Source organism: Sapajus apella, unplaced genomic scaffold (assembly GCF_009761245.1).
Source record: "Sapajus apella isolate SASKATOON/1434 unplaced genomic scaffold, GSC_monkey_1.0 scaffold34, whole genome shotgun sequence".
Classification (NCBI taxonomy): domain Eukaryota; kingdom Metazoa; phylum Chordata; class Mammalia; order Primates; family Cebidae; genus Sapajus; species Sapajus apella.
This window is the reverse complement of record NW_022436974.1, coordinates 7,582,919-7,598,612: the sequence shown is the minus strand read 5'-3', so window position 1 is coordinate 7,598,612 and position 15,694 is coordinate 7,582,919. Positions and strand designations below refer to the sequence as shown.

Sequence of the window (15,694 nt, the reverse complement as noted above, 5' to 3'; positions counted from 1 at the left end):
AGCTATAATCACACCACTCCACTCCAGCCTGAGTGACAGAGAGAAAGCCTGTCTCAAAAAAAAAAAAAAATTTATTTATATATGTGTAAAGGAGAACCTCCTCACCAATCAAATTTAATGCTTATTATCTGTCAGATCAATCTACCATCCTACCTGTAAAATGAGACCCTTTGGAAAGGTTTACCAAGAAGAATAAAATCTCACAGAATCAAAACTTTCAGAATTAGAAGGAATACTGGCAATCACCCCTAATTCAATACGACATTTGACCATAACAGCCTGTCATCATTTGAGCTACTTTTGAGAATAGGCTCCTAGTAAATAACAAGGAAAAAAATTATAAAAAATAGCTGTTATCTCTGGGCAGTAAAATTTTAGGGTGCTTCCGTTTTTCATTCTTGAATATTACATATTTTCCATAACATGCTTTTTCTAAAAAATTACTTTTGTAATCAGAAAAAACATGAGCAACAATGTCTTACAAATATATGCTAAAGAAAGGGCTGGGCATGGTGGCTCACACCTATAATCACAGAACTTTGGGAGGCCAAGGTGGGTAGACTACTTAAGATCAGGAGTTGGAGGCCAGCCTGGGCAACATGGCCAGAACTTGTCTCTTAACAAACTACAAAAATAGAAAAAAGGCTCCAAAAAATAGGGATTATGTGAAAAGACCTAATCTACGTTTGATAGGTGTACCTGAATGTGACGGAGACAATGAACCTAAGCTGGAAAATGCTCTTCAGGATATTATCCAGGAGAACTTCCCCAAACTAGCAAGGCAGGCCAGCATTCAAGTCCAGGAAACACAGAGAACACCACAGAGATGTTCCTCAAGAAGAGCAACACCAAGGCACATAATTGTCAGTTTCACCAGGGTTCAAATGAAGGAAACAATGCTAAGGGCAGCCAGAGAGAAAGGTTGGGTTACCCAAAAAGGGAAGCCCAGCAGACTCAAGAGTGGACCTCTCGGCAGAAACCCTACAAGCCATAAGAGAGTGGGGACCAATATTCAACATCCTTAAAGAAAAGAACTTTCAACCTAGAATTTCATATCCAGCCAAACTAAGCTTCATAAGCGAAAGAGATAAAATCCTTTACAAACAAGCAATTGCTGAGAGATTTCGTCACCACCAGGCCTGCCTTACAAGAGCTCCTGAAAGAAGCACTAAACAGAAAGGAACGGCCAGTAGCCGGCACTCCAAAAACGTATCGAGTGGTAAAGAGCACTGACACAATGAGGAAACTGTGTCAACTAATGGGCAAACAACCAGCTAGCATCAAAATGGCAGTATCAAATTCACACATAGCAATATTAATCTTAAATGTAAATGGGCTAAATGCCCCAATCAAAAGACACAGACTGGCAAATTGGATAAAAAAATCAAAACCCATCGGTGTGCTGTATCCAGGAAACCCATCTCATGTGCAGATATACACATAAGCTCAAAATAAAGGGATGAAGGAAGATTTACCAAGCGAATGGAGAACAAAAAAAAGCAGGAGTTACAATCCTAGTCTCTGATAAAATAACTTTAAACAAATGAAGATCAAAAAAGACAAAGAACCAATGAAGATCAAGAAAGTCAAAGAAGGACATTACATAATGATAAAAGGATCAAAGAGCTAAGATCCTAAATATATACGCACCCAATACAGGAGCATCCAGATACATAAAGCAAGTTCTTAATGACCGACAAAGAGACTCAGACTCCCACACAATAATAGTGGGAGACTTTAACACTCCACTGTCAGTATTAGACAGATCAACGAGACAGAAAATTAACAAGGATATCCAGGACTTGAACTCAGATCTGGACCAAGCAAACCTAATAGACATCTACAGAACTCTCTACCCCAAATCCACAGAATATACATTCTTCTCAGCACCACATCACACCTACTCTAAAATTCACCACATAATTGGAAGTAAATCACTCCTCAGCAAATGTAAAAGAATGGAAATCATGACAAACAGTCTCTCAGACCACGGTGCAATCAAATTAGAACTCAGGATTAAGAAACTAACTTAGAACTGCAGAACTTCATGGAAACTGAACAACTGGCTCTTGCATATTGACTAGATAAACAATGAAATGAAGGCAGAAATAAAGATGTTCTTGGAAATCGAGAATGAAGACAACATACCAGAATCTCTGGGACACATTTAAAGCAGTGTCTAGAGGAAAATTTATAGCAATAAATGCCCACATGAGAAGCACGGAAAGGTCTAAAATAGACACCCTGTCATCAAAATTGAAAGAGCCAGAGGAGCAAGATCAAAAAAATTCAAAAGCTAGCAGAAGACAAGAAACAAATAAGATCAGAGCAGAACTGAAGGAGATAGAGACACAAAAAACCCTTCGAAAAATTAATAAATCCAGGAGCTGATTTTTTGAAAAGCTCAACAAAATGGAACACTAGCCAGGTTAATAAAAAAGGAAAGAGAGAAGAATCAAATAGATGCAATGAAAAACGATTAAGGGGATATCACCACTGATTCCACAGAAATACACACTACCATCAGAGATTACTACAATCAACTCTATGCACATAAATCAGTAAAGCTGGAAGAAATGTATAAATTACTGGACACTTGCACCCTCCCAAGCCTAAACCTGGAAGAAGTCGAAACCCTGAATAGACCAATAACAAGGGCTGAAGTTAAGGCAGTAATTAATAGCCTACCAACCAAAAAAAGCCCAGGTCCAGATGGGTTCACAGATGAATTCTACCAGACATACAAAGAGGAGCTGGTACCATTCCTTCTGAAACTATTCCAAACAATCCAAAAAGAGGGAATCTTTCCCAAATCATTTTATGAGACCAACATCATCCTGATATCAAAACCCAGCAGAGACTCAACAAAAAAAAGAAAACTTCAGGCCAATATCCACGATGAACATAGATGCAAGAATCTTCAGTAAAATACCGGCAAACCAATTGCAACAGCACATCAAAAAGCTTATCCACCATGATCAAGTAGGCTTAATCCTGGGGATGCACGGCTGCTTCCACACATGCAAGTCTATAAACGTAATTCACCACATGAACAGAACCAAAGACACAAACCACATGATTACCTCAATAGATAAAGGGAAGGGCTTCAACAAAATTCAACAGCCTTTATGCTAAAAACTCTCAATAAACTAGGTATCAATGGAACGTATCTCATAGTAATAAAAGCTATTTACAAAATCACAGCCAATATCATACTGAATGGGCAAAAATGGAAGCATTCCCTTTGAAATCTGGCACTAGACAAAGATGCCCTCTCTCACCACTCCTTTTCAATATAGTATTGGAAGTTCTAGCCAGAGCAAGGAGGCAAGAAAAAGAAATAAAGGTTATTCAATTAGGAAAGGAAGAAGTCAAATTGTCTCTATTTGCAGACAACATGATTGTATATCTAGGAGACCCCACCGTCTCAGCCCAAAATCTCCTGAAACTGATAAGCAACTTTAGCAGTCTCAGTATACAAAATCAACGTGCAGAAATCACAAGCATTCCTATACACCAATAACAGACTTAAAGAGAGCCAAATCAAGAACGAACTGCCATTCACAATTGCTACAAAGAGAATAAAATACCTAGGAATACAACTAACAAAGGATGTAAAGGATCTCTTCAAGGAGAACTACAAACCACTGCTCAAAGAAATAAGAGGACATAAACAGATGGAAAATATTCCATGCTCATGGTTAGGAAGAATCAATAGCGTGAAAATGGCCATACTGCCCAAAGTAATTTACAAATTCAACGCTATCCCCATCAAGCTACCCATGACCCTCTTCAAAGAACTGGAAAAATCCACCTTAAATTTCATATGGAACCAAAAGAGAGCCCACAGAGCCAAGTCAATTATAAGCAAAAAGAACAAAGCTAGAGGCATCAAGCTACCTGACTTCAAACTATACTAAAAGGATACAGTAACTAGAACAGCATGGTACTGGTACCAAAACAGAGATATAGACCAATGGAACAGAACAGAGGCATCAGAGGCAATGCCACACATCTACAACCATCTGATCTTTGACAAACCTGACCAAAACAAGTAATGGGGAAAGGATTCCCTGTTTAATAAATGATGTTGGAAAAACTGGCTAGCCGTGTGCAGAAAGCAGAAACTGGCACTAAAATTAACTCCAGATGGATTAAACACATAAAATAAGACCTAACTCCACAAAAACCCTAGAAGGAAACCTAGGCAAAGCCATTCATGACATAGGCATAGGCAAAGGCTTCATAACTAAAACACCAAAAGCATTGGCAACAAAAGCCAAAATAGACACATGGGATCTAATTAAACTCCAGAGCTTCTGCACAGTAAAAGAAATAATCCTTAGAGTGAACCGGCAACCAACAGAATGAGAAAAAATTTTTGCAATCTACCCATCTGACAAAGGGCTGATATCCAGAATCTACAAAGAACTAAAGCAGATTTACAAGAAAAAAACAAACCCATTCAAAAGTGGGCGAAGGATATAAACAGACACTTTTCAAAATAAGACATTTATGAGGCCAACAAACATATGAAAAAATGCTCACCATCACTGGTAATCAGAGAAATGCAAATCAAAACCACATGGAGATATTACCTCACACCAGTTAGAATGGTGATCATTAAAAAATCTGGAGGCAACAGATACTGGAGAGGATAAGGAGAAATAGGAACACTTTTACACTGTTGTTGGGAGTATAAATTAGTTCAACCATTGTGGAAGACAGTGTGGTGATTCCTCAAGGACTTAGAAATAGAAATTCCATTTGACCCAGCAATCCCATTACTGGGTATACACCCAAAGGATTATGATATCATTCTATTATAAAGACACATGCACACATATGTTCATAGTGGCACTATTTACAATAGCAAAGATGTGGAACCAACCCAAATGCCCATGGATGATAGACTGGATAAGGAAAATACACCATGGAATACTATGCAGCCATAAAAAACGACGAGTTTGTGTCCTTTGTAGGGACATGGATGAATCTGGAAACCATCATTCTCAGCAAACTGACACAAGAACAGAAAATCAAACACTGCATGTTCTCACTCATAGGTGGGTGTTGAACAATGAGAACACATGGACACAGAGAGGAGAGCATCACACACTCAGGTCTGTTGGGGAGGACTATGGGAGGGACACTGGCGGGTAGGGAGTTGGGGAGGGATAACATGGGGAGAAATTCCAGTTACAGGTGACGGGGATGGAGGCAGCAAACCACCTTGCCATGTATGTACCTATGCAACAATCCTGCATGTTCTGCACATGTACCCCAGAACCTAAAGTACAATAAAATATATTTTTAAAAAAAGGAGAAACGAAATAAAGCCTGTCCAAGTATTAGCATGAAGATAGATTAATATATCAATAGATTTCAAATAAAACCACATCATAATAAATAAATCTAATCACTGGGTCTTTGGGACAAAACAATAACATTAATAAAAATCACCACATAGCTTTAAAGAAAGGAAGAAAACACAAATATACATCACTAGAAATAAGAAGGACCGGCATAGAGGCTCACACCTCTAATCCCAGGACTACAGCTGTAGAGGCTCACACCTCTAATCCCAGAACTTTGGAAGGCCAAGTCAGGAGGATCACTTGAGCCCAGGAGTTAAAGACCAGCCTGGGCAACATAAGAAGATTCCATCTATGTAAAAAAAAAATTTAAAAATTGGCGGGGAATGGTAGCACACTACAGAATGAGACCCTGTCTTGAAAAAAAGAAGTAAGAATGGGAGGGAATCCTCAAGACTTAGGAGAGAATGCTCAATTCTAAATAATCTGGAAAATGAATACCTTAATCTGACCCAAGGGAAAAAAAGAAACATAGGTTCAACAAACCAATTATCAAAGAAAATTTTGAGAAAATTATTAAAAGAAAAATACTCCTAAAAAAGAACCACAATCAGAAAGTTTCATAGGTAAATTCTACCAAACTTTCAAAAAACAGATAAGTCCACCGCTATTTCAATAGTGCCAGAGCATACAGAAAGACAGCTTCCAAATTGTTTTCACAATGATAACACCAGTATGACACAGTACTGACAAAGAACTTCATGTACAAAAAGAAAATTACAGAATATTATTTATGATTAAGAAAGCAAACAGGGGGACTCCAGAAGCATATGGAAAGACCAGTATATCCATAACCAGGGGGTTTACAAAGTGATACCAGGATGGTCTATAATAAGATATATATATAAGATATATATACATATATGTATATAAAATTCACTATATTAATAAGATATATATATGATATATATCAACATAATCTATAATATATACATCTTATAAGATATATATACGATATATATATATAAAATTCACTATATTAATAGAACAAAGAAAGAAAAAACCCAAATATTTATCTGCACATATACAGAGCCATGTAATTCACCAATCATTCCTGATTTAAACAAGACTGAGGAATACGTAAATATTTTCTTCATGTGTCAAAAACCCTAAATATGCTTATATTACTATGTGTATGTATCCCAAAGTGCTGGGATTACAGGTGAGCCACAATGCCTGGCCTAAAAGACTTTAAGGCATAATGTTTTTTCTCCAAATAGAAGAGCTAATACTCTTGTTTGTCTGTTTAAGTAATTTAAGCATGGTGTTAGGATTCATATTCTAGGCCAAATGATTCTGCAAAACTGTGAATTACAGCTTGGCAGCATGTCAGACTCCATTTCCTAAGTTCTAAATAGTATGCAGAAAATGAAAAAAATTATAACATTCTATGGCATGCTGAAAAATTACCTAGGAAGCCCAGATTACATTTTAATGTTAAAATATAGCTGAATATCTGAACTCCTAAGTTATTTCTTCTGTAAAACTCCCATTTGAAATTTGTCACCGCCTCTCCTACCTTCCTTGTATAAGATGTTCACTCTTACTCTTTTAAAAGCTTAATGAAAAACTGAGTTTTGTGGCTTCACACACATAAAGAACTCATTCAAAAGTAAAGAAACATTGCTGTACCTTGTTAAATTGAAATGGTTAATCAAATTTAAGCCAGATTTTAAGAAACAGGAATCATTTCTTCCTAGCATTTATTCTAGCAATTTGGCAAACTATTTCTATTTTAAGTGTGCCTTATAAGATGAATATAAATAAAATAAATGTGTTAAGGCATTTCTAATCTATAACTTCTTTTCGTTAGCTTCCAAAAAACAACCTGCAAAAGATATAGTGGTGATGTGCTGCATGACAGTTTTAGAAGTTTTTCATTTTTAGAAAACCATTCATTTGCAATGCACTGAATTAATATCATAATAATCTAAAATGTTGATAGGACACAGGATAGAAAAGTCTAGAGTTGGAGCCAAAAATATGTTCAAATTCTACCCCACTATATGACTTTGAGTCTGTTCTGTCTGCTCATTTACAAAAAGGGCACCTAGGAAAAGTAATTCAATATACATCTTCTTTACACACATGTCTCTTACCTAGTAAATTGAGAAAATCTTCTGGATACAGACCATAGCTTTTTTATACGTACAGTCCTAATATAAAGCAGAATATCTAACCCATAACAGGGACTATGCAGAATGTCTGTTGAATAAACGCAATCAAGACAAAACTAACAGTACATAATTTACAAGATAACTTTTAAATACTAGATAGCAATGATAAAACACTGAGAACAATTAGAAAATAAGAAAATACATTTCAATCATAAATTCACCAAGTACCAGGTAGAGGCCTCAAGTTTAAATGAAGAGTTGCTAACTTGTAGTTTCAATCCTGCAATGAGACTGACAAGACTGTGATGATGATGCTTAAGTTAATTTTAATATTTTAGAATAGATAACAGAAACTATTTATCCATGCTTGCTTAGTCATGGTTAACATTGGTAACCAAAACATTTTAAGTTTCTTTTTTGCCCAAAATAATATCAGCTCAGTAAGATAAGATTTTATCTATAAGGTGCTCTGGTAACAATTAGATATTATATTGAGTAATAGGGGCTTTTGCTGTACATATCCCCACACGCATACAATTAAATAGGTTTTATTTATTTTTATTTATTTATTTTAAAGACAGGGTCTTGCTCTTTTGCCCATGCTAGAGTGCGATGGTGCAATCATAATATAGCCTTGAACTCCTGGGCTCAAGTAATCCCCTACCACCTTAGCCTCTTAATTAGCCAGGACTATAGGTGTGAGCCATTGCACCTGCTAAACAGGTTTTAGACAAGGGCAAAAGGGAAAAAAAGAGCAATGAGCAGAATATTTGTAGGCTGAACTGAAATCAATCAAAGGCAACTATCCTAAGCCAACCCCAGCACACTCCAAACCACCAAACCTACGGACTGACTATTCTAAATAAACCTACTAGTTATTCTAATTTAAGGAAGTGACATATAAACATAGGAATTTATAGCAGAATAATTACCTCACGGACTTCATCATCTTCTTCATTAGTATTTTTTTGTCTGCTTTCTCTGAAACGACGTACCTAGATCATGACAGAGTAAATCACAAACATGTTGCTTATTCCAGTTACGTAAATATAAAACAAGGGGCTACAATTAAGAAATGCTTTATGTTATAACATAAAACTTGGAAATTTAACAATCTGTCTCACAAAAGAGTAAATAAATTATATCTTTCCAATTACTTATATTAAAATTGCAGAATGTACTCTTAAAAAAAAAAAAACTCATATTGACCCAAAGCAAAATTATATTATATTACCTCCTGCCAAAATGTTTCACATCACTGAAAATCTTTCAGACTGCAGAGGCAAAATTCTAATACCCCATGGGTGTTACACTTCAGTAAAATTAGTTAAAAACAAAAATATCTCCTTGATAAGCCTTGAAATATTTATTATATTGCAAATGACTCTTGTGCACCTGGCTGCAAGACAATCAGGAGGCTCTATGAAATGGGATCTGAAGTGGGTAGCCCCTAAAAATCCATTTTTATTAATAGTCAACTCCTGAAGGTTTGCTAAGCATGGTACCTGGTTCTTATTTAATGGTTCCTGTTCACAAGGCTCTTAATATACAGCTAGGTAGTTAAAGACAAGCCCATTTATTTAAATTATCTACTCAGCACATATTTACTGAGCACCTTCTATGTGCCATGCACTATCATAGAAACTGAGAATACAGTTATTAACAAAACAGACAAAAACCTGCTCTCATGAAATCTATGATCGAGTGTATACATGAGACAGGGAACAGTAACTAAGATTCCAATGTAAGGGGCTGGAGCAATTAGAGGAATCAACAAAAGACACTGAAAATATGCAGCCAGTGAGGCAGGAAGAAAACAAGAAGCGTCTGGTATCTTGAAATCCAGCAAATAACTGTTTCAAGAGAAGGTTGAGTGAGATGTAAGATAAAAAACTGACGGTGGATTTAGCAATCGCAGTCCCTGGTGACCTTGACAAGAGCAACTTCACTGGAACGATGGGATCAAAATCCTGAGTGGATAGATTCAAGAGAAAAAGGAGAGAGAAGAATGAGGCAGCAAATACAGAAAACTCTTTGAAGCGATGCTGCTCTAGAAGAGGAACAAAGAAACAGAGCAGTAAAGGAAAATGGGATTGAGAGTTTTGTTTGTTTCTTAAGCTGAAGGAAATGAAAGCATGTTTGTTATGATTGATAGAGGAAAAACACAAGAATAAAAACATTTTAAAAGATGACATAGTATGTAATACTGCCCTAGGTGATCTGTAGCATACCAAAGGTGCTAAGCCATTCACAGAAGGGAAATGAGAGTCAGAGTAAAAACAATGAACAGGCCCTAGGGGTCAGACCGTATTCTAAGAATTCTACATGGATTAATTCTTTTAATGTTTACAGCAATCTTGAAGGAGGACCTATTATCATCACCATTTTATCCTCAGATAAGGATACTGAGGGATAGGTGGGCTTAGATAACTCAATAATGGGTACACAGCTAATAAGTGTTTTGATTTTGAACACAGTTGGTCTGGTCCAGAGCAACCATGACTCACACACACACACACACACACACACACACACACACACACCATACACATACACCATATACACATACCCACATACACATCACACACACTCTCCCCCCCACACACACCACACACACACTTTGCTACTCAGTTGGTCTGGTCCAGAGCAACCATGACACACACACACACACACACACACACACACACACGCACGCACCACACAGACACTTTGCTGCTCAGGAGTCATAATGTCACTCCAGGTGGGGATGGTCATATTTTATTTCTGGTAGGTACCTGAGAAATCTATTTATGCTATAAATTGGCAAACCCTACATATCCACAGTCATAGAGTGAATGGTTTTAAGAGTGTGAACTGCCTGTCCTACCTCTGGAAGTACTTGGCATTAAATAATATTAGTTACACATTGGCACCATAAGGCTTTAAGAGAACCATTTTAACCAAAAGCACTAAAATAAGGGAATGAGTTTGTTTTCTTTTAAATGATACTGTTTTATTCTTCTGCTTAGGGGGAATTAGGAAAATAGAGAAAGTGATTCCCTGTAATACAACTACCTTGACATAACTGTTGATAATATATCTGGGATATTTTCTTTTTTTACATAAACATACACAATTACATATAAAATAAAAATAATTGACATCATACTATTCACAGTTTTTCATCTTTGAAATTCTCTTCCCACTTAACATTATCTTAGAAATATCTTCTCATGTTCTTCTTCCAAAATGTTATTTTTAAGCACTGTGTAAAATTTTATATGGTATACGTGCCAACATTTATTGTATCCATTTCCAATTATTCCCCACTATAAACAACGCTAAGATGAATCACTCCATACACAAATCTCTACCTCACGATTTTTGTATGGAAATTTACCAGGCTGAGTTAAAGGGTAAAACTTAAGCCTCTTAATATACACTGCCAAGCTGCTTTTCAGTAAAGCTGTTGAAATGTTATGCTCCTACCAGCAGTGTGCTAGATACTATTTTCTCAAATTGCTGCCAATTTGACAAACAAAAGATGTATTCGAGTTTCTTTGACTATCCTAGGCTAAACACCATTTTCATATGCTTATTAGCCATTTATAATTCTTTTATGAACCACCTATTCATGTCCTCTGTTCATTTTTCTATCAAAATGTTTAATTATTTTTAAGATTCCTAAGAGCTCATTAATATCATATTAAAAATATTAATCTTTTTTCTGCCCACATACAAATATTTTCTTCATATCTTTTAATTTTGTTTCTTGGCAATGTGATACGCAAACATTTAAAATTTCTATGTAGTCAAGTCCAGACAGCTTTTCCTGTGATTATTCCACTGCTTCTTGGTTAGAAAAAATTTTCTAGATGAAATTCAAGATCTCAATCAAAACTTACTAAAAAATTAAAATGAACAGAAATTACCATGCTACAAGTTCATTTTAAAGTCCTTTCAGGATCTTCAACAGATGATACTATCCACAGGGAACAAAACACTTATTTAGTACCAACCATATGCAAGACTCTGTTGTAGGCATTTTCTTCATTGCCTAATTTAATCTTCATTTTATTATTTCAATTTTATAGATATGAAAACCAAACAAATCAGAAAGGTTAAAAAGTGATTTACCCGAGAAAAAAATCCCAGAGCTACTCTTAAATAGAGAATATTTAAATTGACCTAGATACTCAAATTAGTTACCTACCTCCTCATCGATTTTGTCTTCTAGGACATCAATATGACGTTCTTTAAGAAATCGCTGTGTTTTTTCCAACTGGTATTTCACTAATTCCTCAATGGCATCTTTCTCCTCCTTGTCCACAAATTCTTGTACTGCTTCACCCATCCCTCTTTCTGTTAGTAGTGAGAGCTGCACATTCTGTAAGAGACATACAAAATCACTGGATGCAGAAATAGCACCTATACTGCAAGGAAAATTACTGAATATGTTATCAGGGAAAAAAATACAGGACTGGTAAAATGTAGAGGCCTGATGGCTGGGATACTGGGTCCAAAAACGGCAGCTATGATTAACAATGAAATTAACCAGTGTGGTTGGCAAAACAAAAGCACCATATATATGTCCACTTCTTAATCTCTGGGACCTGTGATACATGGCGAAGAGGAACTAAGGGTGCTAATCAGTTGTCTGTAAAATAGGGAGATTATCAGAGACTATCCAGGTGGGCCCAGTGTAATCACCAGGGTCCTGAAAAGCAGAAGACAGAGGCAGATGGGAGCTGAAAGGAAAAATAACTGTGGGGAAATGGTTAGAGAGAGACAACATTGCGGGATTTGAAGATAAAAGGGGACCAAGAGCCAAGGAATGAAGGAGGTACCTCTAGAAACTGGAAAAGGTAAGGAAATAGATTCTCCCTTAGACCCTCCAAAAAGGAAGACAGTCATGCCAAAACCTTGATTTCAGTCCTGTGTAAAATTTCTGACCTACACGACTGTAAGATAATAAATTTGTGTTGTTTTAAACCACTAAGTTTGTGGAAATCTGTTTCAGCACCAATAGGAAACTAATACAACCCAAGGACCTTAGAGTGGCATATACTCATGACAGTTAAGTTTCACTGGCTTCACCATCATTTGGCTGTCTTTGTTTGCAGAATTCTAATTACATCCAAATATGAGAAAACTAAATCTGGATTGAGACCTTTGCAACAGAGACACAAAATAAAATAAGAGAATAACAACATCAACAATAACAGTTATGTTAATAATGGTATTCATAGTTAACACTAATTAAACACTAATTTTTTTTGGTGTGCAGCAACTACAAATGAATTGTCACCCTACTTACTTCTAAGTTTCTCTTACGAATGTCCCTGATTTAACAGTTTATTCATTTAGTTTAATAATTGCAACAGAGAGACAAAGAGAATAACATCAACAATAATGGCTACATTAATAACGGTATTCATAACATTAATTAAACACTAATTTTCCCTGCTGTGCAGCAACCGCAATTGAATGTAATTGTCACCCTACTTACCTCATAGAAACATTTTGAGGATTCATTTTGTTTAAACTATCAACTAAACATATCCTATATTAAAATCTGTTACTATAAGGTAGCCATTATTCAAAATGTGAACTGTAAGAATATTACCTTCTCTGCGGTTTGAAAATACTGTTTTACAAGGTCTTCTACCCTTAAAGTTGTTCCTTCTGAAGAAGGTTTTGTGATAAGTTTCCCAAAGTTGATCTCTTCTCCTAGAAAAAAAGCAGTATATAAAAAAAAAACCTTCTATCATAATGTTAAAGCGGCCACACTCATTCCAAGTTGTCAGTGGAGAAGGTAAGGCCGAACTTTACCAACGGCCAGCTTGCTCAACATGGTAAGTTTTCAGGCAAAACAAGCCATTTTTGTTAATAGCCATGGCCTTTTCCCTACAGTCAGTATTCCTTGTCTGTACTCCAGGTAAAAAGTCTCTTGCAGCTGTTCTCACCGGGTGAAGCACAGATTTCTGGAGGTCCTCAAGTCCCTTTCAGGGGTAATAATGTCAAAAATACTTTCATAATAGTCCTAAGATGTTATTTGCCTTTTTGCTGTCTGCCATCATTGTTACACTGATGATGAAAAAGCCATCGTGGGTACTGCTCGTGCCTTGCGATGGGTCAAGGCAGTAGCACAAAACTCTACTACAAATAGTAGTCACGACCATGTACTCATAACCCAATATACAACAAGCCACTTTCACTTAAGAATGTCCCTGATTTAACGGTTAAAATTATTAATTTAACTAAATCTCTGCCCTTGAGCACATATCTTTTTAACATCCTGTGAGACAAAGGGGAAGTATGTTTAATGCACTTCTGCTGCATTACAAAGCAAGATGAATGTCTCAAAACCAGTAGGCACACACTAGAAAGAGCACTGGGTATGAAGTTAGGAAGCGTGGAGTCCTGTATTTGCTCTGCCAATAACCCTTGTCAGGTAAATGAATGTCAAGCATCTACAAGTGTTAAAAATCCAATGATGAAAAAGATAGAATCCCTGCCCATAAGAAAAATGACTACAATACAAGGTGGTAAGTGCTCCCAAGAATATAACACATAGAGAAGAAAGCAATTAATTCTTCTCAAAGAAGGCAGAAAATCACGTATAGGTATCAAATGCAGCTGTCATTTGAATCAAGACTTGCAGAATGATTAACATTCACTGAGCAAACCAGGGAGAAAAAAATTTCAGGCAGAAAAGACCTAGAAGGGAACGAGACACAGAGTTCACTGTTTTTCTTGTCAAATGGCAGGACAGGTGAACAAAAATCTCTTTTGAATTTCAAAGCAGGAGAGTTAATATTACTAAATAAACATGATTACTACATTTTACTATTCCAGACACTACGTTAAGAACATTTACACACAGTGTATCATCTAATCCTCACAACAATCCTGTGAGACCAGGATACTTCTTAGCCTGATTTTAGAGATGAGAAAACTTAGCAGAGGTTTAGTAATTTGCATGGTGTAGTTAAGTAGCAGAGCTGGCAAAGCAACAGAAAATGCTTTCAATAAAACACACAAAAATGCCATTGTTTCCACTGAGCAACTTGGGTTTACACAAAATTTTAGAAATCGCTAGAACAAAACTCACTACAGATGAAACTCTTGAAAGATATTTGTATATTCTAGTTATGTATTCTGTTTTTCTTCTAAACGTTATACCCATAAAATTTCAAGCAATTGATGTAGATGCATAATCTATTGCAAAACAGAAATAAACCATTATCAAGAAACAACTAAATCAAACTTGTAACACAAAAATATAATTCTCTGATATGGATTTCACCCTCCTAAAGCAGTATTATATGAGCGCTACTTGAATATCTGAATGATTGTTTCAGGTTGAATTCACAGCATACCCAATATCTGATTATAATTTGACAGCAAAAATAGAAGCCCATTAAATTTAGGTTCATAAAAAGCTAGGTAGCTTACTTGTAAACAAGAGCCATACATTTCTATAAAAATTCTCTGACTCAATAACTCTAATAAGAGTCTCTTTATTTCACATGTACAGTACTTCTTATGAAAAAGCACTATTTCAGTCAGATGACCCTTTTTTTTTTTTTTGAGACAGAGTCTCATTCTGTCACCCAAGCTGGAGTGCAGTGGCACAATCTCAGCTCACTGCAACCTCCGCCTCCCAGGGTCAATGGATTCTCCTGCCTCAACCTCCTGAGTAGCTAGGATTACAGGTGCGTGCCAGCACGCTGGCTAATTTTTGTATTTTTAGTAGAGATGGTGTTTCGCCATGTTGGTCAGGCTGGTCTCAAACTCCTGATCTCATGAGCAACCCGCCTTGGCCTCCCAAAGTGCTGAGATTACAGGCATGAGCCACCATGCCTGGCTGTGACCCTGTTTTATAAATGCTAAAAAAAGAGGAATTAGTTTTTGTGAAATTTAATTGGAAATTAATTATCTGGATCATCAGAAATATCAAATTAAAAAACAACTCTTATTTCCAAAGTCTGAAGTCATCCTAAATCACTGTATACTTGAAGGTCAAAATACTTAATAATGCAAAAATTGAGAGTACATTTTCTGAACATTAATAATATATATTAAGTAATGCATATTTATTTTGAGCAGTAAATCTCTGAAGTCTGTGTTATTACTTAGCAGGACTGTTTAAAAAAACACATTGTTTACAGAGAAAGTCTTCCATTTCTTTATTGATATCCACAGGTTTAAGAATGACTG

The 15,694-nt window shown here is 36.1% G+C and overlaps 1 protein-coding gene across 10 annotated transcripts in view; it reads right to left on the bottom strand.

Annotated features, from left to right (window-relative positions):
• Window positions 1-15,694, bottom strand: part of MRE11 (MRE11 homolog, double strand break repair nuclease) — a 77,133-nt gene that overhangs the window by 28,654 nt on the left and 32,785 nt on the right. For all 10 annotated transcript variants that reach the window (XR_004274261.1, XR_004274260.1, XR_004274262.1 and 7 more), the window contains exons 12-14: window positions 13,098-13,201; window positions 11,685-11,858; window positions 8,425-8,487 (exon numbers count right to left, since the gene is read on the bottom strand). Coding sequence is in view for 6 of the 10 variants with exons in the window: in XM_032295744.1 (XP_032151635.1) it covers window positions 8,425-8,487; window positions 11,685-11,858; window positions 13,098-13,201 (341 nt within the window). In the remaining 4 variants the exon portion in view is untranslated. The remainder of the gene's footprint in view (window positions 1-8,424; window positions 8,488-11,684; window positions 11,859-13,097; window positions 13,202-15,694) is intronic.